General features: G+C 41.6%; 1 protein-coding gene across 1 annotated transcript in view; it reads left to right on the top strand.

Moving 5' to 3' along the window:
* LOC141805123 (breakpoint cluster region protein-like) overlaps positions 1-22,636 on the top strand; it is a 111,559-nt gene that overhangs the window by 70,497 nt on the left and 18,426 nt on the right. The window contains 12 exon segments of the mRNA XM_074689874.1: positions 1,925-2,032; positions 4,144-4,204; positions 4,301-4,353; positions 4,886-5,026; positions 17,858-17,979; positions 18,179-18,344; positions 18,448-18,567; positions 18,848-18,923; positions 19,019-19,123; positions 19,370-19,444; positions 19,776-19,873; positions 21,552-21,683. Coding sequence (XP_074545975.1) covers positions 1,925-2,032; positions 4,144-4,204; positions 4,301-4,353; positions 4,886-5,026; positions 17,858-17,979; positions 18,179-18,344; positions 18,448-18,567; positions 18,848-18,923; positions 19,019-19,123; positions 19,370-19,444; positions 19,776-19,873; positions 21,552-21,683 — 1,257 coding nt within the window.

The following is a 22,636-nucleotide window of genomic DNA, read 5'->3' as shown; positions in this document are numbered from 1 at the left end:
GTTTAATCTGTCATTTGTCTTTTCTTTTGTGGGTGGATGTGGAAACAGAAGACTTTTCCCACTCCCTCAGTCTGTCACGGGTCATGCTGACATTTCTCTCCACTTTCTGAAGGTGAATCCACTCCTTAGCTTTTCTTTTCTTAAAGCTTCAGTTTGTGGTATTCTAATCATCAGTTGATTTGAACACTGAAACAGGAGAAACTAGCACAGCAAACATAACCTGTTCAAGATTAGCATCTTGATTTGGATCATGTTAGCACTGCTCCGGGCATGGCTGTAGACTCCTCTTCTTATCATGGTATCATCAGAGACTGAGCAGAGCATCTTTCCTCTTTTTGAGAAATATCACCATCTGTGAGAAACTCCCAAGTGGCTAAATCCAGCACTTCCATGTAATGGCTGTGGACCGTCACCTAATATTGTTTTCCGCTGTGGATTACACACAGATTTTCACACAGGACAAATCCTGAACTGAGAAATCCAAACACCCAGGCAGTTTCTTTCATCACCAAAAGACATTTTCTGCTCTGATACTGGAGCTGAACACTCAGTAAGCCTTCACGGCACTGTGTGGATGTGTTTGGGCAGATGTGTGGCTTCTCTGTTCTCTGCACAGTCACGCTCTGAATGCCCTCCTCTGGTGCTGCAGATTGTGTGACCCTGGGTGTGACACAGGATTTCAGGTTTGTGAAAATGGCTTTACGTCTTGCCTTCCTTTATTTTAACATTTCCAAAGTGTGCATATTTTTCTGAATATATGTGGTGCTCTGGAGGTTTGAACACTTTCAGTGCCTGAGATGCATCAGTGGGTGTTTGAACAAGGGAATAAACTCGATTGTCTTCAGTCATGCATTCACTGTGTTGCTAAATATGACTCATGGGATGCAGTTATTTTCTTGACCTTTTGAAAAATCTACACATTCACATGTTGTGACTCCCAGCACAACATATTAGTGCAGACACTGTTGAGAGAAACTTGTGACTCCTGCCTGTGTTACATCTTACCCCGTCTGTTACTGCAAGGGTCAGGACTTGAGAGGAAGGTCAGGGCCTGGGAGGAAGGTCATGGGATGTTAGGGATAGAAATAAGAAAAAAACACATATTTATCACTAATCATCACTTTTCTTTCGCTACAGGCTGAACATGGTTTTTGAGTGTGTTATCATATGTGTGTGTGTGTGTGTGTGTGTGTGTGTGTGTGTGTGTGTGTGTGTGTGTGTGTGTGTGTGTGTGTGTGTGTGTGTGTGTGTGTGTGTGCGCGTGTGTGCGTGTGTGCGTGCGTGCGTGGCCCTATGTTTGTAGCCCTGTGGATGTAGTTCTGTCTGTGTGTAGCCCTGTGTGTGTGTGTGTGTGTGTGTGTGTGTGTGTGTGTGTGTGTGTGTGTGTGTGTGTGTGTGTGTGTGTGTGTGTGTGTGTGTGTGTGTGTGTGTGTGTGTGTTTGGGTAGCCCAGTGTGTGTTACATCAGACAAAGCTGTATTCTCTCCCCTACTCTCTCTTCGGCCTTTGATCCAGAGAATTGATCGTCTCTTTTATACAGCGTCGGGATGGATGGCAGGGTTTGCAGGCAGCGTGTGCTGGAGTTTCATTCAGCCGTCAAGCCAACTAAACATGCTTTAATAGCCTCTGTTACTACAACCATTAATCACTCAGGCTGGTACAGTGCAGGGCTTGCTGGTTTCCATGACAGCCAGAACCTAGCTGGGTGGTGCACCTTGGTTTTCAATGTTGTTGTAAGCATGGTTGTGTTTATCTTTGGTTGTCTATTACTTAGCTGACTGAGTCTGAAATGAAACCTCTGTGTTTTAAAGGGCAAGGATTATGTTAACTGGTGCGGCTCAGCTCCCCACATGGATTGTTGTGTTGGCTATCATTTGAGCTCTGTCTGTGGAACAAACTTCATCCCTTTCTCTTTCCTTTACCAGGCCAGCCAGCTGGGAGTCTACCGAGCATTCGTGGACAACTATGAGCTGGCTGTGGAGACAGCAGAGAAGTGCTGCCAGGCTAACTCGCAGTTTGCTGAAATCTCTGAGGTAAGAGGTGGGAGGAGGGGAGAAGTGAGTGAAAACCAAGGGCAGGGGTAGGTATGCGTGTGTTTCTGTTTCAGCTAAAAGCTACAGCGTGTCAGCGTTAGTAGAAGCTGAAAACAGACTCTAAAGATCATGTCCGGATCCTGGTTCAGAGCTGGTTCAGTATGTGTTGGAGCTATGATCTCTGTGAGTTATGGCAGGCTTGGGGCTTAACGGCTTACATGTAACGTCGTTACATAATTAGGGTACAAAGAACAACGTAACTGTAATCTGTCACAGTACAGAAAAAAAAATTGGGGGGATAAAAACTAGGATTACTTAAAAGGATTACACTACTATGGAACAGGATATACCATACTGTAGCAGACAAATGCACGGTGAGCACACATGCAACATTTTAAGTTTGTTAAGCTTTGGGAAAGCATATTTTCTGTCAACATTGTAAATAATACTGTTTTATAGACAAATACTTGGATAATTTGGAATCAGTAGGTGTAGCCCTAACTTGCTTTATAGTTTTAATTTCATTCTTTTTTCTTTATTTGAAATTTGGTATATGGACACTTAATTTGTTAAAAGTGTGTGTTAAAAGTGTTGTTAAAAGGAGATTTTATCATATGTTTGTCTAAAAAAATACACAGAGCAGATGACACATCTTTAATACTTTCTTGTCTTTATGTGCAAATTTGGTATGGAAGTTATTCAGAAGTGACTAAAAGTAATCAGGTACATAAATTAATATTGTGATACTTAAAGTAAGTTACTGGTTACAATTTTAAACAGGTAACTTGTAGTTGTACTGGATTCCATTTTTAAAGTTACACTCTTAACCCTGGTTATGGGATCATTTTACCAGCGTGTAAAATCAGTCAGTCTAACACTTAACCCCCACATACCAACATATTATCCAATTGGCTTTCACAAATTGGTCTCTTTTCACTGCTGTGTCTGATTTGGATCAGAGGGAGTACATGCCATGTTTGATGTTAGTACTGGAAACCTCACTGTTGTAAATTCTGTGAGAACAGACAGTGCTGGGGGAGAGGAGTGCTACTTTGTTACTATCTTTTACTTTGTCTTTAAACTGTCGTCTTATCCCTGTGTCATCTTCACATGCTGATCTTTTTTACACCACTATAATAAAACCAACAGTGTCCGTGCTGCTTTCTCTGGACTCTATGTTAGTGAGAGACAGCTCTACCTGCTCACACAGAAAAGTGACTTTCAGCAGACTGTCAAATGATGTGTAATCAGGGCAAAGAGCCATTTCTAGAGCTTCCCATTCTGCAGCTGCATTTCAGATTTGTTCTCCGTGCACTTTACATGCATAACACTCTCCCATTATTCACCCACACAGCTTTCATCATTTGACTACAGCTAAATCTGAATATACTGTATCTCTGAATGTTTCTGGGCAAATGCAGCTGCAGGCGCTTTTGTGTCTGCATGGATTTGCCGTGAATTATGAATGTGTGTTCAATACTGAACACAGCAGACAGGAAGGACTCCAGGATGGTTGGTGATATTTTCTTTAGCTTGGTATCTTTTCTGTTGCAGACCCTTCAACTTTTCAGAGACAGAGGATAAGACTAGACACTAATGATTCAGTTTTTCATCCTTTCTTCTTTTATCTTACATGTACCATAAAGGATGACCACGTAACGGCCCTCTCCATGTTTCAGATGACCAGTGTTTTGGAGCTGAATATGTTTTCCTGACTTGTTGTCTTGACTTGTTGTCTGAAGGTTAGCAGGTTGTTCACTGGATCCAGCAGACTGATGGCTTTTCTTTCAAACATCTGCCAGAGTCTATCAATCATTGGTCTATGTTTCATGAGATCTCCCTGTTAGAGTTGAGGCTGGTGTCTCCGTGCAGGGTGGGAAATTCATCATCCAGGGTTGTTAATGGTCCAAGTAATAAAGTATGACTCTCTGCCATCTGAGCAGGCTGGTGGGGGAAAGCTGCTGAGGTAGGCATAATCAATTTGGAAGTGGATGACCTCAGTGCTGGAGCTAGGATAGTAACCTTGCTGTGTTTGATAGGATTTACAGGTGTGAAGGGGTCTGAAAGGCCTCCTGATTTTGAAGGGCTATCACTTATTTGTGTCCTAACAGAACCTGAAGGTGAGGAGCCCCAAGGACTCAAAGGACCAGACAGCCAAGAACTCCCTAGAGGGTCAGTCATCTGCTGTTTTTTCCTTATTTGTATGAAATGAATGTGAGGAGTGGACTGTGACGTTTAATAAACCTTTGTGTGTGGCTCCTTTTGCAGCTTTGCTTTATAAACCAGTGGACAGAGTGACTCGCAGCACGCTGGTTCTCCATGTAAGTCAAAGCATTCATCATAAAGCTCATGTAAGGGGTTTGAATTAGCTGGTGAAACATGCTAACATTTGTGTTCAGTTTTTGAATGCCTATAAACGTTGAATGAGAAGCACCCAAATTTTTTTCGATTTTCTGTGAGAATATTACTCACACAATGACAGAAACACTTTATCAAGTGATAAGAACTGCTGATTCATCTACAGGGGGCGCAAAAATTGACACAAACGCAAGGTTTCTGACAGGAGCTTTAATGTTGTCACATGGAGATCACGTTATCTCATACCCTGGTTACAGCTTGTTTACGTCTGCTCTGTTGATCTTGCTGGCTCTGTTAGCGCTACATACTTATGCATCAATGTGTCTGTGTTTGTAACATGTGATTAAAATCTTAGCTTACAGTTTATTTTTGTTGTTTATTGGACTTGTCGTATTGGTCAGCACTTAAAGATCTGTAGCTATCTCTGTCAAACATCTGTCTGTACCTTACTGTCACATTTTAATTCATATTTCTTCATCCGTCGTTGTACCCCAGGACTTACTCAAACACACGCCCACCAGCCACCTGGACCACGCCCTCCTGCAGGATGCCTTGCGGATCTCCCAGAACTTCCTGTCCAGCATCAACGAGGAGTCAACACCCAGACGGCAATCCATGACGGTTAAGAAGGGAGAGGTGAGTGTCTCAAGATGTATTTATACCATGATTACGGGAGTGAACGGGTATAAAACAAAGACAGGTAAAGAGAACTGATCACAACGTGGACAGAAATTCTCTTTTTTACATTGCCTTTGTGGTTCATAACATATCAGTCTTATTCAAATGAAAAACACCCCATGTATTGCAACTGTAAGAGCCATAAAATGGATTCACTAAGCTCTCTCCTGAATCATGACTGTCATCCTTCCTCTGTTTATCATTTCTTTCATTTAGGCATCAGTATTCACTCATAACAGCTAACAGGAAGTAGATCTCACTCTTTGTTTTGTGGTTTAACTCTTGCACCTCTAATCTACAGCATGATGATGTCATGACCCCACCCTTTCTCCATGCTTTTGAAGTCACTGCCAAATGAGTGTAAGTGGGCGTCAGTGTGCAGCCTAAAGCAGAGCCTCATGCCCATATATGGTCATACCAGGGTTGTCTGTCTGAGGGTGATCCTCTATTTGTTCTGTGTGTCTCTTGTGGCTTCCCATCCCTCCTTCTCCCATGACGCAAACACACACACACATATTCACACACCACCCCCCACTGGCTCCCCCTCCCCTGGAGATGACTCGATGCACATGAATGGCTACTTCTTGATTGATAGCTTGTGTGACAATGCTGTACATAATGCCCTGTAATGAGCCATGGGTCCACTCTGGCAGATTCCTCCTTAATTATTCATAAACGGGGGGGGGGGGGGGGGGGGGTCCAGCTCCTCCCACTGCTCACAGGGGGGTCAATACCGCACCCTCTCTGCACACACACAAACACAGACACAGACACAGACACACTCACTCACACACACCACACACACACACACACACACACACACACACACACACACACACACACACACACACACACACACACACACACACACACACACACACACACACACACACACACACATACATCCCAGCAGGCCTCAGCTTCGTCCCAGTTAGTCCAGACCTCCACACCAGTCATCAAATATTAATGGTGGATGGATCAAAGTAACTCATGGAAATCGATGGGCTCATTATTGTGAAAGGTCCGAAGCTTTGTCAGAGGACTCAACAGCACACAAACAAACTAATGAAACCTACAGTTGAGACGTATAGTAGAGTCTGTGCTGCTGGCTGTTAGCCTCATTGTCATGAAATCATGTGTAATGGTAACTTCAGATATCTACACTTCTTCTGTTATTGTTATTGATACTGATACCACTACTGATATTTATGATGATCCTGTTAAGCATACCTCCATAGGCACTACTTTTAGACCACTCAGGACGAGTAAGATATTATGGTGAATATATCAGACATAACCAGGGACTTTGGCAAATTAGAAACTGCATGTTACCATAGGACATTATAAGATGTGATACCAAACAAAACAATTAGATGTGATACTATACATTATGACAGTGGCATGTACAGATGTTTTGAAAAAAGGAAACGAAAAAAAGGCACGTAGAGCTAAGCTTTTAAAATCAATTAATCATACAATAAATGAAATAAACTCAATAATTTTTCTGGCCTCAATATATCTCCATGCACATGCATGTTTGTTTTTTGTAGTTTGGGATGAGGCTGATGAAGCCTGATGGATGAGACGTGAAATGTCTTCACAGACTCTGAACAGTCCAATTGCCTCGGTTTGGAGCGTTCAGAATAACTCTGACCTGGATGATGAGAATTTATATGGACACAGGAAGTGTAGTTTGCTCGGAAAAGAAATACTGACCTTTAATTCAATATTTTATTTAAGTGCAATTTTTGACTGAGAGTCCATTTTATTTTTATTGTTATCATTATTTTTTGGGGATATGTGAAATGTTTTGACTTTCCAATTAAATTAGTAAAAAATGACAATGAGAAATAAAGTTTATAGCATTTTAAAGGGTATAGTGCATCATTATGATATCTTATTTTTATACTAGAGAAGTTGCATTTCCTTGCAGCAAATGCATTGAAATGCTGAAGCTGAAGAAGAAAAATGAAACCAAATGCTATAAGCAATAAAACAGAGCTGAAATGTGAAATGTGGAATGGAGAAAAGAAGTAGCAGAAATAGTAAAACAGTAAAGAGGTTGAAGTACCAGTGGAAGTTTAAGAAGTATAAGCTGTGGGTAAAGTTGTATGAATAATGGAGCATGTAGAGTAAGTCAAAAAAGGAGGTATGGTATGAAAAGTATCAGTAAATGAGTACTTGTAAAAGTCCTTGTGTTTGTGAGTGACAGAAAGGGTACACACGTGTGTATTTTTCCCTGAATGTTTTGATTAGTTAGTATAAACAGCTGTGTGAGATGAAAGGTTTCCATGGTAACCTGCCTGTTAAGCTGTGGAGAGCTGCACCTGTTTAATAACATCTATCTGAGACGGGATGAACAAGCAAAACGTAGAGTCTGAATCTCCAGAAGCTGTGGGGCAACCGTGAGGGCTTTCAGAAAAAGGATAACATTGTGTGAATCTGGAGACTCTGATAAACACAACGATGTGTTTACAAGTTGTTAGAGCCAGAAATGAGCATGGGACGGTGAACTACAAATGTAGTCAGGTTATGTGACAAAGCAGGTCGAAATTAACATTGCTAAATTGTTATTTTTTTTGCTAAAATACTCCCTTTGTTAGAAGCAGGAGAAATCAGGGCACATTTTAATGTAATTTTAATTTTTCTACAGTGAAGGTTCTGGAAGTGACAACGATTTGTTTGATAAAGTTGAAACGTCTCAGCAGTAGCAGCCATCCTCCACTCTAACTGAAGAAGTTGGGCACTCTAGGAGCTGACATCTAAAAGTTAGCTAAAAGTTCTATCATACATAAAAAGCTGAAAGATTTGCGAACATTTTAAAGTAAAAATGAAGTCTGTAATAGAAGTTTGCTGAAGTTATAACATCCCAAAGTTGAGGAAAATTTAGGAGGGAGAGGAGCAGATCCCTATTCATTTCAAATAGGATTTTTTTTTTCTAGAAAAAGCTGAATAATTTAAAAAGTTAAAGGGCTAGAGATAACATCAAACACCATTCAACAATCAAAAAATCACTAAACCCAAACAACAGTAGTGAGCTAAAGATAGAAATACCTTTACAGTTGGAGCCGGCGAGTGTTGCAGCTAAATCTCCTGAGGACAGCGTCCTCCCACTCCAATGTACATCTGCGGGTCAAGTTCTTTTTCAAAGGCAAGCTCAACAACCTGGGCCTTTCTATTGTGGAGCATCGCACGTCTTTGATCGGAAAATATTTATATATCTAAATATTATAATATCTTTTGCTACAATACTACTAAAACTCGTCACACTACTACTACTTTCAAAGCAATAAGTAGGGCTTCGTGTATTATAGCAAACTGACCCTTGAGTGTTCGCTGGTCTGGCCTCCGCCATGTTGGTCAGCTACGCAGCTTCTATGGTCGTTTCCATGACGATGCACGTCCATCTTCTTTCAGGCATGGAACCAGGGGTGGTGTATGAAGGGAGAGGGGGGTCTAAATTTGTTTATCAACAACCTTTCCACTCGTTTTCTCCCAGACGGCTGACTACACCTTTAATGCATGTTTTGGCTCGAGACAGGACAATTTAGCACATGTATTGGTTATGAAGGTTGTATGTACCTCTCCTCTTCACACCTCTGCTAAATGTTGTGATTAGATATGACATTACACATTTAAATACAAAGGGATGTTGATAGAATATTACCTGTAATAGGATGAGTTACAGAGCAATAGTACATGATATGTTATGATATCTTACTATACATTGCTCTATCACACACTACAGTACGATTTCATGTCATATGAAACTGTGTGATATTTAATGTTCAGATGAATTACAATGAGATTCCACATCCTTACTGATCCGTGAACTGGTTTAATGTGAATGACCAGTAGACAATAACAACAAACAACAACAGAGTGACTCTGAGAGGAAGTGTCATCAAAGCTAGCAGAATATCCATGACCAGTGCTTCTCCAGCAGTTAGGTGTAATTATTATACTTAGACCCCATTTACACGACAGCGTTTTATCTGAAAACGCTAAAACGCAGTGGAAAAAAATCTGCATTTACACGAAAACGCTAATGGACTGAAAACGCTGTATTAAGCATGCCAGGCCTGTAGGTGGTGCTATAACTGTCTGTTCCAGCCGCTTTTGGAGATCTCCACCGAAGTAGAGATGAGCCGATCATCTGGTGTATTGAGGAATACTAAGTACAAAAGTGGAGCAACAGATGCAGATTTTGATGAAAGACAGTCAGCAGATACAGCAGATTGAGCAGCACAAGCACAACACGGTAGTTCCCGATGATCGTAACAACAGTACTGTTGGACTGTTGGATGCGGGCGCGCGCGAGGCGGTGTGACATCAGTGTTTCCACTGAAAATGCCGGCCTACTGTTAATACGGCAACGGTGCTGGCAACATTTCAGAAAAATCCCACTCTAGAGGCTGTTTTCAAAAGTTTGTGTTTTAGGTCGGCTGTAACGCTGTTTGTGTGTGAACGCAAGGCTGAAACATAACAAAACTTTTGCGTTTCACCCTAAAACTGTTGTCGTGTAAACGGCCCCTTATACTATGTTATTTTATACTATGTTATTTTTTTCCACCTGAGAATACTTTGCATAGACCAATACTCAAGTCAGATATTGGGATTAGAATAGAATAGAATAGAATAGAATAGAATAGAATAGAATAGAAAATACTTTATTTATCCCCGAGGGGAAATTCAGGAGTCACCGCAGCATTTAAGAAAACAAAAGTAAGAAAGAGTATAGAAAGTGCAAAAAAAGTCCATAAGAAATTAGATGACGACATCCCGTCCACCACTCGTCCACCACTCTCCAGCCCAGCCAGTCTCCACCTCCACAGGGTCCAGGACTGAGCCTCCCCAGCAGTCTGTTCAGTCTCTGTCTCCTGGATCCTGTCTACTCACAGCAGGCGAAGCTCCTCCAATGTGGCGCCGGCGTCCGATGTCAGCTCCGTCAGCCACGTCCGTGAACAGCACGATGCCGCTGGGTTAGCACAGCTAGCTCGTCCATCCCCCGGGGCTAGATCCCACGTTCCCAACAACGATGGATGGAAGGACAGGTCCACGTTGTCATCTCCCAGCTCACATCCGAGAACCAGCACGTCATCCTCACCTCCTCCTCCTCAGCTCGAGGGAAATCATCAAGCCCTACACTAGTTAGCATTGACATGCTACAGGCTGCTAACAGCTAATTTTGCATGTAAGCAATGCAGCCATGGTTACATGTAGGATCACCAGACAAACACAGGAGAAAAGTAGTAAAATAATATCGCCGTAGCCACAAAAAGTTTGGTGTCCGTGACCGACAATGAACCATACAAAGTGATGATCCACTCCAAATACAAAGATTACGGAAAAGAGACAAAAAAATTACAAGAATCGGACAAAGACGAGAGAGCTGCTGCAACAGGCAGCTACTTGGGTAGCGCCTAGCAAGTGTAGTAAAGAAACAACAGGATCAGAGTGTCTTGATTAGGAGCTTGACTTTTTCTCTGTGGTATAAAAAAAAAAAAAACAAGTTTGACAAAGACTGAGAAATAAGTGTTTTGATAATAACTGATTATTTCAAACCTGAAACACAGGTTTCACAACAATCATGATTAATTTACACCTATACCAAACACAAAATTAACGTAAAACCAAACAATGAGCAGAGAAAAGACAAGAGTGATTCCTTATGTTTTATTCCTTTTCTGCAGAGAACCAAGGAAACTATGAAGTGTTAGTATATTGACGCTAAGCTCTATGCAGTAGTGAGTAATCTGTGTTTTTCAGTGTAGGAATGTAGGAGCAGAGCAGCACAAGTGGCCCCCAGTGGCCCTCACCCAACCGTATGAGGGGAGGGAACAAACAGAAGCTGCTTAATTAAAATGCAAATGATGGCACTGCCTAAATCTCAGTTCACCTCTTGCTCTGCTTTGTTTGCCTGTGGGAAAGATGTGCTCTTTGTGTGTACATGTGTGTGCATGTGTGTATTTAAAGTAGAAATGCACACATTGATTTATGTGCCTAGCTTGTCTTCTTCTCTATCATCAAATGAAAGCGTCCCTGTACAGTCAGAGATCTACAGGAAGTTCAGGCACCAGCACAGAGAAGCCCCTTGATATGAATTAGGGCTGTCATTTTAACGCGTTAATTAGATTAATTAATTACAACGCAAATTAACGCGTCATAAAAATTAACGCAGATTGATCTGGATCCCAAACCCGCGAGGCGTTCAAAGACGCTCTTATTTTCCAATGTCTAGCATTTCCAAACCGTTTGTCCTACATGGAAAGAAGTGGTATTCTCTTCAGATTTTCAAATTTCGGATGGTCCCTGAATGTATCACACCTAGCAACATGCTTTGAACCGAGGGGAAGAGAGAGCGCTGTTAAGGGGACTACCGTCCACATCGCGTTTATTCACTCGTTCTTTTTGAAAATCTACAGAAAATCAACCGTTTGCTCTAGCTTAATTCTGTAAAAAAAAAAACAGGTAATTTTAAACTCTTTACTGCATCAAACAAGCCCTGAATGATCAAAAAAGGTCTTGTATTTAAATCTAAAGAATTCTTTGAAAATTTCCTTCCATCTTCCTGGTGTCATGTTTCAGCTTGGGGCTGCTCTGCACCAATGAGCAACAGTTTGTGTGTTCAGAGCATGTAAAACTGAGAATACTTCACTTTTCTTTGATCCAAGACTTGAATTAAGTGTTTTGTACATAGTTCCTCCCAGTTTTTAGCCTTTAGCCCTGGTTCTCCTGACCTCATAGAAATATAGAATTTCATATTGCAGTGAAAATTGAGTCCACATCGAGTAAAAAATGTGAACAGAAGCAAAAAACATCCTAAAAATCAAATCAGCTTATCTTAGGTGCAGGACTGTGTAGATTTTGTAAAGATAGAACCATAACACTTTTTTCATTTGTTCCTTATGCTTCACAGTACCTAAAAATGTGTTGTATATATTCCCACCTTATTTTTAAATGTTTTTTAATGTCTTTTAATGTAATTTTAATGTCCTGGAATTCAAACTCTTTATTTTGGGACCTTAAGCAGATATGAGATTAAAATGCGATTAATTAGATTAATTAATTACAAATCCTGTAACTAATTAGATTAATTTTTTTAATCGCCTGACAGCACTAATATAAATATATAAATATAAATAAAATATAATAATATAGACCTTTGGTAAATTCATGCCATTACCTGGGTACGTGCTCTCTGCATCTTCTCTGCATATTTAATATGCGCAGTAACCGTGCTCTGCTTCATGCTGTTTTCCATCCACGCTGCTGCTGGCTGATGTTTTGGTCAGCTGTTATGAGAAACAGAGAAGTCAAATTCCTCCTCCTGGCAGTGCAGTATTAAGAAAATGTCATCTGATGCGCCGAGACAGGCGGTTTGTTAGGGATGTTGTTTCCTCAGTAGCAGAGAAAAAGCAGCAGCACACGCATTTTTTCAGAATCATCAGATTGCTGATGTAAGCATTAACTGGAAGATGAGTCTGTGTCGTTGTTGAGAACAATGAGCATTAATTATTAGTACCTCCAGGCATTTTTTGGTTTGAATAAACACTTGGTTGGAAATATTAAAACTCATTATAACAGTATTGTTTGGGCCATACTTATCATAGATATATCCTGATCTTCCGGAATGAAAATCTGTGAACTCATCATTTTGATTCACAGAGTCTGAATCTTTGGTTCAGGGCTTTTAAAGAGTCACTCTGAATGTGTGTTTTGCCCTGTCACATGACCCCCTTTCTTTGACGCACTGTTCAATTCCTGTAAATCCTTTACATCGTTGTTATCCCTCTCTTCATGTGATCCCTTTATCATGAGATCAGTGGAGTAGGGGATTATTACTAAGGCATGGAGGGCAGTGTAGTTTATGTGAGGTCATTTCCTGTCATGTTCACAGATGCCATACTAGTACACAGCTTCCAAGGCAAACACTGCAGCTCACCCTTAGTTTTAGTCTGCATGCATCATTGGTTTGTGAAAATGTCATCCGTATTGCCAGCCAACGTAATCTTCTGTTGTGCTTTTTGTTCGGTCCAACCAGGAAACCAGGGGGTATTCCACGAAGCTGGCTTAGCTCAAAGCCTGGCTTATTTCGGTTAGTCTAGCTAACTTTAGTGAGAGTTGGGTTCCACAAACTAGGCTTAGAGCTAGCATGGCTTGGTAACCATGGTAAATTAGCCAGCGCATCAAGCCTGGTCCTGGGCAGGCTAACGGTCAGGCTTACCTTAGCTGCGTCTCAGAGAGGGTCCGACAGGCTTCTGAACTACGCCTTGTGAACTGCAGGTGCCACATTAAATTAATCTAGAACTTTAATATAGTGCTGCACGATTTGGGGAAAAGGTGCGATTGGCGATTAGGTGGACAATATTGTGATTGCGACTGTGCTTGCAATTTAATAAAAAAAGTTGTGTCATGAGTCTACAGACTTGCTTGGTAGAAAAATCAAGAAAAAAGCAGAGATGGATTACTGAGGATTTTAATTGTGTAATAATTCTCAAAATATCCAAACTTACTGTATACAAACAATAATGTACAGCAAAACAGTACTGTTTTGTTTGTATTCAAAATAGCACATTTATGCCACTTTTGCTTTGCATGTTTTGAAAATTACATCTTTTTGCTGTGTCATGCAACCGGTAACCAAAATAACACCAAATAACAGAGTTAGAGTTTCTTTTCGCCCTGAGCGCCTCACTTACTTCTTTGTGCTCCATCTTGTCTGATTAAACTGCCATACCAGGGGGGGCAGGTAGTCACATGACCAGTTGAAACAGTGACTGATTAGTCATCTCACGCTTGCTCTCTTACTCAGTCAGACACACACACACACACACACACACACACACACACACACACACACACACACACTCACACACAGAGACACACACACATCACTCACACAAACACGCTCATTTTTTTTACACTTTTTTAAAATAATGCACAATCTCTTTTGCGATAACGTAGTTGCACGTGCTGACATTGCGATTGCGATAATCATGCAGCACTGCTTTAATAGATGTTATCCTTATTCGGAAACATAAATTGAGACCTTTAAGTAACTTTTCTGACACCTGCTTAAAACCTAAAAGGTCAGAAGGATCATGAGGTCCCGCTTCCACGGTCCGTATTCATACTGAAAATCAAGATCAAGCGAGCTTTTGTCCTTCAGCTCCACGGGAGGTTTCCGTCCTCCCTCAGCTTGCATTGGGACACCTGCGTGATCCTTTGACAGGTGAACCGCCCCAGTTATACTAGACTGGAATAACCGTGAGTCAAGACATGTCAGATACTAGACTGTCTGTCCCTGACAGGAAAGTCAGTGGCTGAGTAGTTAGAGTGCAGGACTCAGACTCTCAGTAATCCATGTTTTACTTTTGGCGTGGGTTCGATCCCACCAGTGGTAACTATTTGAAAATAACAGATTTTCCTTCTTCTGTCACCCTCAAAGTACAGTCAACATATAAGAGAATAAAGGCACAAATTGTCTTATGATATAAAAGGTGACAACAGCCACAATTTTCCATAGAAATACCTTCCTTTACCGGCGGTCCGTTCTGATCATGATGATAATGTAAAGGTGATTCCACATGGTGAGATAACTTTGTGTCTTCCCCTTATTCAAATATAGGGCACTGTATCACTGACACATCTCATCTGACAGCTGAATCATCTCTAATTAAAAAAAATGACATCTCATCTACATGTCTTTTTCTGCTGTTTTAGTCAGTGTTTGATGAAACATCACCCCATGAAGTATATAGGCCTATATATATGAACAGCTTTAATTTAATCAAGACCAATCTCCTCTGGGCCACAGCAGTGTGAGGAGCTTCAGAGTGAGAAGAAAAAAGGTCATCAAACTCAGCATAACAGTCAGTGTTGATTTAAAACATAAGCATGATATTCTTGAACCAGCAGCGTCTCTGGTTTTAGTTATTGCCACCGTGTTACCCTTTTATGTGATTTTCACTTTGTAGTCATCATACGACTCCATGAGGAGTTTTTTTTTTCCGCTGGGGGAAACATCTCCGCTCTCGGTTTTGACATGATTTGGTCATTTCAACAATTGACACGTCGGGGCTTTTTACATAACGCGGACGCGCGCTTAGCCGCAGCTTGGATCAGCCTGGTTTGAATAAGCGTCTCTGAAAATCAGCTGAGCCTCGTTAGTGGAACGAGTTGCAGCTAAGATTAAAGTGGCAGCTTATTCAAGCCACGCTTACCGGTGATAGCCCGGCCTATTTTAGCCAGCTTTGTGGAATAACCCCCAGGTCAAGTCTAGTTGTCCTCTGATTTGACTTGATTATCATAACAGGTTTCAGCTAATTGGATGAAAATGTTGCTTCAGAAGATAGGATTTCAAATTCAGGACTGCAGTTTGATCCCAGCCCATACATCTGATCTGGTGAATTTAATTTTCCAAATATGAATTAAAAGTCCACATCAGACTTTCTGAAGGCTGTACTGACCCATGTGGGTTCAAAGGTATCCTGAACAACCTCACCCAGCATCCTTTCTGGGTGTGGTTGGCCATAATGGAGACCACAACCTGCTGTGGTTCAGTGTGGTACCAAAGTGCCACCATGACATCACTGCTGCACAGGGTGTAGGGAATCGATGTAGTCAGATCTGACTGATGGGGCGCAGCTCCTCTGTCAAGGTTTCACAGAGCACTGAGGAAAGGAAAAAAAACAGAGATGTTTCAGGAATGGAGAATCTGATGTCTGACCCAAGTAGGGATGCATCGAATATTCAGTAGTCGAATACATTTGGCCAAATGTTGCAAAAAAAAGCCACATTCGAAGATGGGATGCGATTGGCTCCAAACGAGTGTGACATACTGGTGCTGCTGCCAGACTTTGAAAGGTTGGCTGGAATTGGACTTTTTTTAGAAAGCTGTGCTTCAAGTGTTGCCAAGTTGTAGTGCTCACTCTGAAATGTTAAACTCTGAGGTGAACTTGGATAAGTTCGGGACATGCACTGAAGCTCTGTGAAAAGAGGGATTGCAAAGACATGAGATGAGAGAGGAAGAGGAGAGAACACAAAGAGGATTTATATAGAACACGTGTTCATAGAAGCTGTTGTACAGAACGGGGAGGGGGGGGACAAGTATTCAGGAGGTGCCCTTCCTGCTGTGCCTGCCTTTTAAAGGTAAAGACAGAATCTGGTCATGTTCTCTGGTTTTTACATTTTTTGTTCCACCTGGCTCATGAAGTCCAGCCTCTGAGGCTGTTTCCTGCTGAGCTGTGCTTTGATTTCTGTGGCTCCTCTTTCATTCCAAGTCTATTTTTATGAATCTGGTTTGTTCTTGTTTGTAAAATGACATCAGCACCCCCCTCTGGTAAAGGTCAGTATTACAAAGCTCATTACATAGTCTGACATCAGTGATATGTGGTGGAGCTCCTGATCACACTCCTGGCTCTGGCATTACGTCACTGATAGTTCTGAGAGCTGGAAAAAGGAGGAATCCTGCAGAATTTGATGAAGACTCTAGCAGGTTTAACTCGTGTCAGTAAACTCTTCTTTAACAGCTGTCTCTGTCTTACTCAGAGCATGTGAGCAGCTTCTTCATGAAGACCAAATTAAGAGGACAGCTTTGAGTCTGCAGCCCTCCTGTAGTCTCTCTCTTTAGTTTTGTTTCGGGGTTGTGTTCCTGATTCCGTTCCTCTATAAGAGATTGGTTAAGGTTGACAAGGCGATTAACTTTGGGATATTACTGTCAAAGAAAGGATCTGCAAACTGTTTTTTATTTAATAAAGTGAGATGTGTTCCCTGAATCCTGAATACTACCCTGTATAAATAGTTTTCTTTTGTTTCCTGGTAAGGTATTTTGACATTTTGTGGTAAAGATCACTTTTAATGCCTGCTTACAAACTTGAAAGGGTAAATTTAACTCCCTCAGTGTTAAATTTAACACTGCTCTTGTGTTTATATGGGAACCTCTGAAAAGGTGTTAGATTAACACTTTTCAAAGTGTTAAAAGTTTAACACTATGACAGTGTCACCAAGTCAACTCTTACAATGTAAAATAACACCACAATGGTGTTAAATTAACACTAAATTGGTGCACATTGTTCTTACATTGGTACCACTATGATAATCACCCCAAAATAGATGGAAGTGATACTGAGAACATTTACTTTTTCTCTTCAATGATTCACATAAGAAATAAGAAGGGACCGACTCCATCTTCTAAATACTTCTGAAACACATGGTAGTTTATAAATGCAGTTCCCTCCTCACTCACGGTTCACTGCAAAGTTTAACTCCCTGGTAGTTAAATTTAACACTGCTCTAGTGTTTATATGGTAACCTCTGAAAAGGTGTTAAATTGACACTTTTCAAAGAGTAAAATCAACAATGCTCTGGTGTTTATTTTGGAACCTCCGGAAAAGGATTAAATTAACACTTTTCAAACAGAGTATTTAATTAAAAAATCTGAAAATTTAGCTTAGCTTGTTTTGAGTTGGATTTATACAAGATGGTGATTTGAAATGAATCAAATTACAAAGCACATGAGACTTAAACCAACCTTAAACCAAAATTATAAATGGCCGACTCGTAATTTTTATTGAAATTCCACTGAGAAGTTTTGCTTACTAACTTCTGGGTTAACAGTGCAGATCAAAGGACAGGTTATTGTAAAAACACATTATTATTGCAACCATGAGTGAGGAGTGTTTAAAGTAACACTGTGTGGTGTTATTTTTCATCAACACTGCAAAGTAACCTCCGCAGTAGACGAACTGACATTGACCCGTGGCCGTTTTCATCTTGTTGCTGCAGAACCGACAGCTCCTGAAGGACAGCTTCATGGTGGAGTTGGTTGAAGGAGCCAGGAAGCTTCGCCATGTCTTCCTCTTCACTGACCTGCTGCTGTGTGCCAAGCTGAAGAAACAGATTGGAGGGTAGGAGTCCTGACTGAAGCAGAGAAATGACACAGCTTGTCAGTCTATCTCAACTTCTCTAGGAACAGTCTGAAACACAGTTCATCATGTTTTAGTTGTTAATGAGCTTTGTATTATTTCTCTTTAGCCCTGCCTCCCTCACAGACTGGCCTCACATTGTGCTGTTCTTCTCCTCTTCTCATCTGGTTCTTCCCTGCAGAAAGAACCAGCAGTATGACAGTAAGTGGTACATACCTCTGACAGAGCTGACCTTCCAGAGCCCCGAGGAGACGGAGCCTCTCACTATCCCCCAGGTTCCTGATGAGGAGCTTGACGCCATGAAGGTCAAGATCTCACACCTGCGCAGTGAGCTCCAGAGAGAGAAGGTAACTTCAGAGCACTCTCAGTCAGGCGTAGGGACAAACGTTTTTCCTGGACTTTATCTGACCAACAGAAAGAAATAAAGCATTTTCATATTCCTGATTTCAGAGAGCCAACAAGGGTTCAAAGGTCATCGACCGACTCAGAAAGAAGCTGTCTGAACAGGAGTCTCTGCTCCTGTTGATGTCTCCAAGCATGCCGCTAAGAGTCTACAACAAGAACGGGAAGGTGATGATGGAAGCGTCTTCCTCTATTCTTATCATCACCCCTGCCCCATCATCATACTCATCTTCCTCATCTTCTCTCCTGTATCTGTACAAACCTCTTTTCTTCTATTCCCTCTCTTTGATTTTTAGCGACATTTTCAGACACAACATCCTCTTGATTGCCTCCTGCTTGATCCACCTCATGTTGTCTGGTGAAAGCTTGGAGCAGGTGCTGCCTGACTCTTCAGCTTTGACACACTGATTAGTGATGAAATAAAAGTCTGTTTGTGTCTTGTGTTCAGAGTTACAGTTTCCTGATTTCCTCTGACTATGAGCGTGCAGAGTGGAGGGAGATGATGAAGGAGCAGCAGAAGAAGTGTAAGTGTGTCAGAAATGTCACACATGAGATGATGTCTGGGTCGTGTTTCTGTGGAAAAGTAGGGCACAGTGAATGTTTTTGGTCTGTTGTGTAGGTGTAAAGACATCCCCACTGACCTCTGTGGAGCTTCAGACATTGACCAGCTCCTGTCTCAAGCTGCAGACTGTCCACCACATGCCGCTCAGCATCAACAAAGAGGGTGAGACACTCACTCCTGAGGTGAAGACTTATTTTTAACCCTCAGGCCGCATTCAGCTGAAGTGAGGATGAAGGGTAGAAACTCCACTCGTGTTAAACACGATGAGTTGTTATGATCGAAACCAATTTCAGACTGTACAGGATTCAGGCTGTTGTTCCAGCTCACGTTCTGCTCCAACTCAAACAGAGATGTGTGTGTTTTTCTGACCCCTCCTCTCTCTCACTCTCTCACTGACTGTTTTTCCAGAGGATGAGTCCCCCGGTCTCTGTGGGTTCCTGAATGTAATCGTCCACTCTGCCTCCGGCCTCAAACAGAGCTTGAGTGAGTCACTGGATCTGAGCCTCCACACAGACAACTGAGAGCACTGATGATTAGACATGATGAGACTGATGTGACCATGGAGCTGTGGGAAAGTCTGTTTTCTTAATTATCATCAGTGAAAGTGAAGTTTGGAGTTCCAACACTTTGAGCTCTGGTTTATTTGGATTAAAAGAGATCATCATACTTATTATTTGAGCTGCTGCTTTGGTTTATTTTTCCATTCAATTTCAATTTTCTTTATGGGAAAACATATATATGCAAACCTTCACAAAGCACTCTGACATTAATCTCACATGATTTTTTTAATCTCACATGTGTTTGTCCTCTCAAGATCTCTACTGCACATTGGAGGTGGACTCCTTTGGCTTCTTTTCAAATAAAGCCAAGACGAGAGTGTATCGATACACCACTGAACCCAAGTGGAACGAGGTAAGAGTCTGGGTTTAAGGGGCCTGGTCAAACCAACATGTCTTTGTAGCCTGTGGATCATGTGACTGTTTTCAGACCAAAGTTCCCCCTAGAATCACGTCACAAGTCTTCAAATAAAGCTGGAATATTAAAGTCCGTATTTTACCAGTGTGCCATCATCAGGACAAGATAAGAGGTCTGCTTCCCCGTTATCCGGCATGAGTACAGACCTGTGCAGTATTTAGGTGCAGCTCATGTTTCAGACCTTACAAACAGAAACAGCAAACAGTTTGCTCTCTAAAGCTCCAGGATCTACAGTTTGCTGATAATTTGACGAATGAGAAAGTCAGAGGCTTGCAGTCTGGATGATATAATAAACTAGAGATGGACAAAAAAAAACAACAACTCATGTTGAGCAAGTTCTCGCCACTATCCATCCATCCATCTATTTTCTATACCGCTCATCCTGTTCAGGGTCGCGGGTGGCTGTAGCCTATCCCAGCTGTCATTGGGCGAGAGGCGGGGTACACCCTGGACTGGTCGCCAGTCAATCGCAGGTTCTCGCCACTAGTTGCTGCTGTTGCTGCGGTTTAACACCACAGCAAATGTGCCCCAGGTCCTGTTCAGACAATGTGAATGAACCAGGGAGGGTTAACAGTTAAACTGTTTTATTTTGCACTTCAGTTGACTTTAAAAAATATTTAAACTCTGACAGTTGTTAGTTTTATTGTGCACTTTTAATATTATTTTATTTTAATATTTATCAAAAAATGTCTAAACTTAGAGAGAGATGTTTGTTTTATTTGGACTTAATGGCAGAGAGACTGTGCTCTCTTTGAACAAAACAGCCTGTCACTGTTAACTGAAATTTTAAGTTTCAAAAGTGCTAGTAGTATCGGTACTTGGTATTCGTGAGTACTCAAGAGGGACTTCTTGTACTGATATCGGTCTGTAAAAAAGTGGTATCGAACGTCCCTATAATAAACCCTTTGGTTAAATACAGTTTCCTGTTGAAACCCTTGAAAGTTGGATCAGGACAGAGGCGCAATGTTTTATACCCGTTTCAAATTTATCATTCCATATAACACTTACCATCATACAGTAAATGTTTACAGTATTTATCTAAAATGTTTGTTTTAATATAGATTATCCTTCCCTTGTGTCTCTTCCTGCAGTCAGTCATTTGTCCATCCTTTAGTGTTCCCAACCCCTGCAAAGGCACAGAAATGCAAATGTGCATGCGTTATGCTCATGCAAACAGCCATAACTCTCATAACACATCTGTATGCTGGAGCTAAGTAGTGCAGAAGAAGAAGGGCTTTGAGACACAATAAGTGGTTTATTTTTCCTCTGGAGCCCACAGACTCTGAGGATTTCTGTCCAGCTTCGTGGAAATAATATCAGCTAATGAGGGGTTGCTGGTGATGACACGCAGCTGTCCACATGCTAGGAGAACCAGCACAGTGTGGGGTTCAGGACGATGCGCAAACCATATGTGGACTTCTCCTGTGCTGCACATAATTACAGGGAATGTTGGTCAGCTGCGGAGGGATTTATGGGCAGAGGTGGCTGTGGATGGATGCTGATTTTCCTGGACCTACTATACCTCGTGTTTCTCTTTGCTTTAAGCTGCCCTGCTTCTTTTGCACGAAATTTTACAGAAGCTAATCTTCTAACTGTTTTTCCTGTTGTCCCTCAGGAGTTTGAGATCGAGCTGGAGGGCTCGCAGACCCTGAGGCTGCTCTGCTACGAGAAGTGTTACAACAAGACCAAGCAGAACAAAGAGGATGGAGAGAGCGCAGACCGCATCATGGGGAAAGGACAGATCCCGGTATAACATGATGTCACCCCTCCTCCTTCCTGCAGAACCACCATGAGTCATTGCAGAAAGATGGTTATGTCACTGCAACTGCTGCAAAGCATGAAATCCAAATAATTGCTTGATGAATGACTAAAAACTAGCTGTGTGGATTAATTAGTGGGTGATGTAATAGATGTGCAGGTCTAATAGAGAGTGTGGTCTGAATATCAAGAAGCCATGATGTGTCATTTCAATCAGTTGACATTTAACCCAAACTGTAGATGAAATGAACACATCGCACAGTCACAGGGAGGCCACTGCACTATTTTTAGGAGTGTCTCAAATAAAGCTGAAATTCTGCCATCAACAACAGTCACAAATGTTAGACACAGTCCAGAGTGGCCCGTCTGTGACTGAGTGATAGTAAATCACAGCTGATTAGGTTTCCAAGACAACAGCAGCACACAGGATAATGTCAAGTGTCATTGGAATGACTAACAGAGAGAAAGCAAAGAGAGAGGAAAAGACAGACAGAAACAGTCTCTTCTTTGATTCAGAAACCTCCCATGATACACACAAATATACCTCATTCATGTTTCAAGGGGATACACAGCCATTCAGGAAATGATATTACTGATAAGCTGATGAGCATCGAACAGATTGGTGTCATATCAGTCTTTATATTCCTCTGTGAGGTCTGTGTCCTAAAGAAACTGTTCAAAATGCATCTTGGACTGCACGGCCAACCATCCATGCTGATCCTCTGCCAAACTGTGGTTTACAGCAGTTTCATGCTCCACCTAGTGGCTCCGTCAGTAATCCAGCCACATGCTCACTTCTATACAGATGATGTCATTCACAGCAAACCACCCAGACAGGGAGAGAAAGCCTCTGAGCAGGATTCTCACAAATCCAGGACAAGAAACTGCTGAGGCTTTAGAAGGCTGATCAGACCCTCAGATTACTGTTCAGTCATTGTGTTT

This window comes from Halichoeres trimaculatus, unplaced genomic scaffold, assembly GCF_033239565.1.
Source record: "Halichoeres trimaculatus isolate MK-OKI-2021-1 unplaced genomic scaffold, fHalTri1.1 fHalTri1_scaffold_16, whole genome shotgun sequence".
NCBI classification, from domain to species: Eukaryota; Metazoa; Chordata; class Actinopteri; order Labriformes; family Labridae; genus Halichoeres; species Halichoeres trimaculatus.
This window is presented reverse-complemented; position numbering and strand designations above follow the sequence as displayed.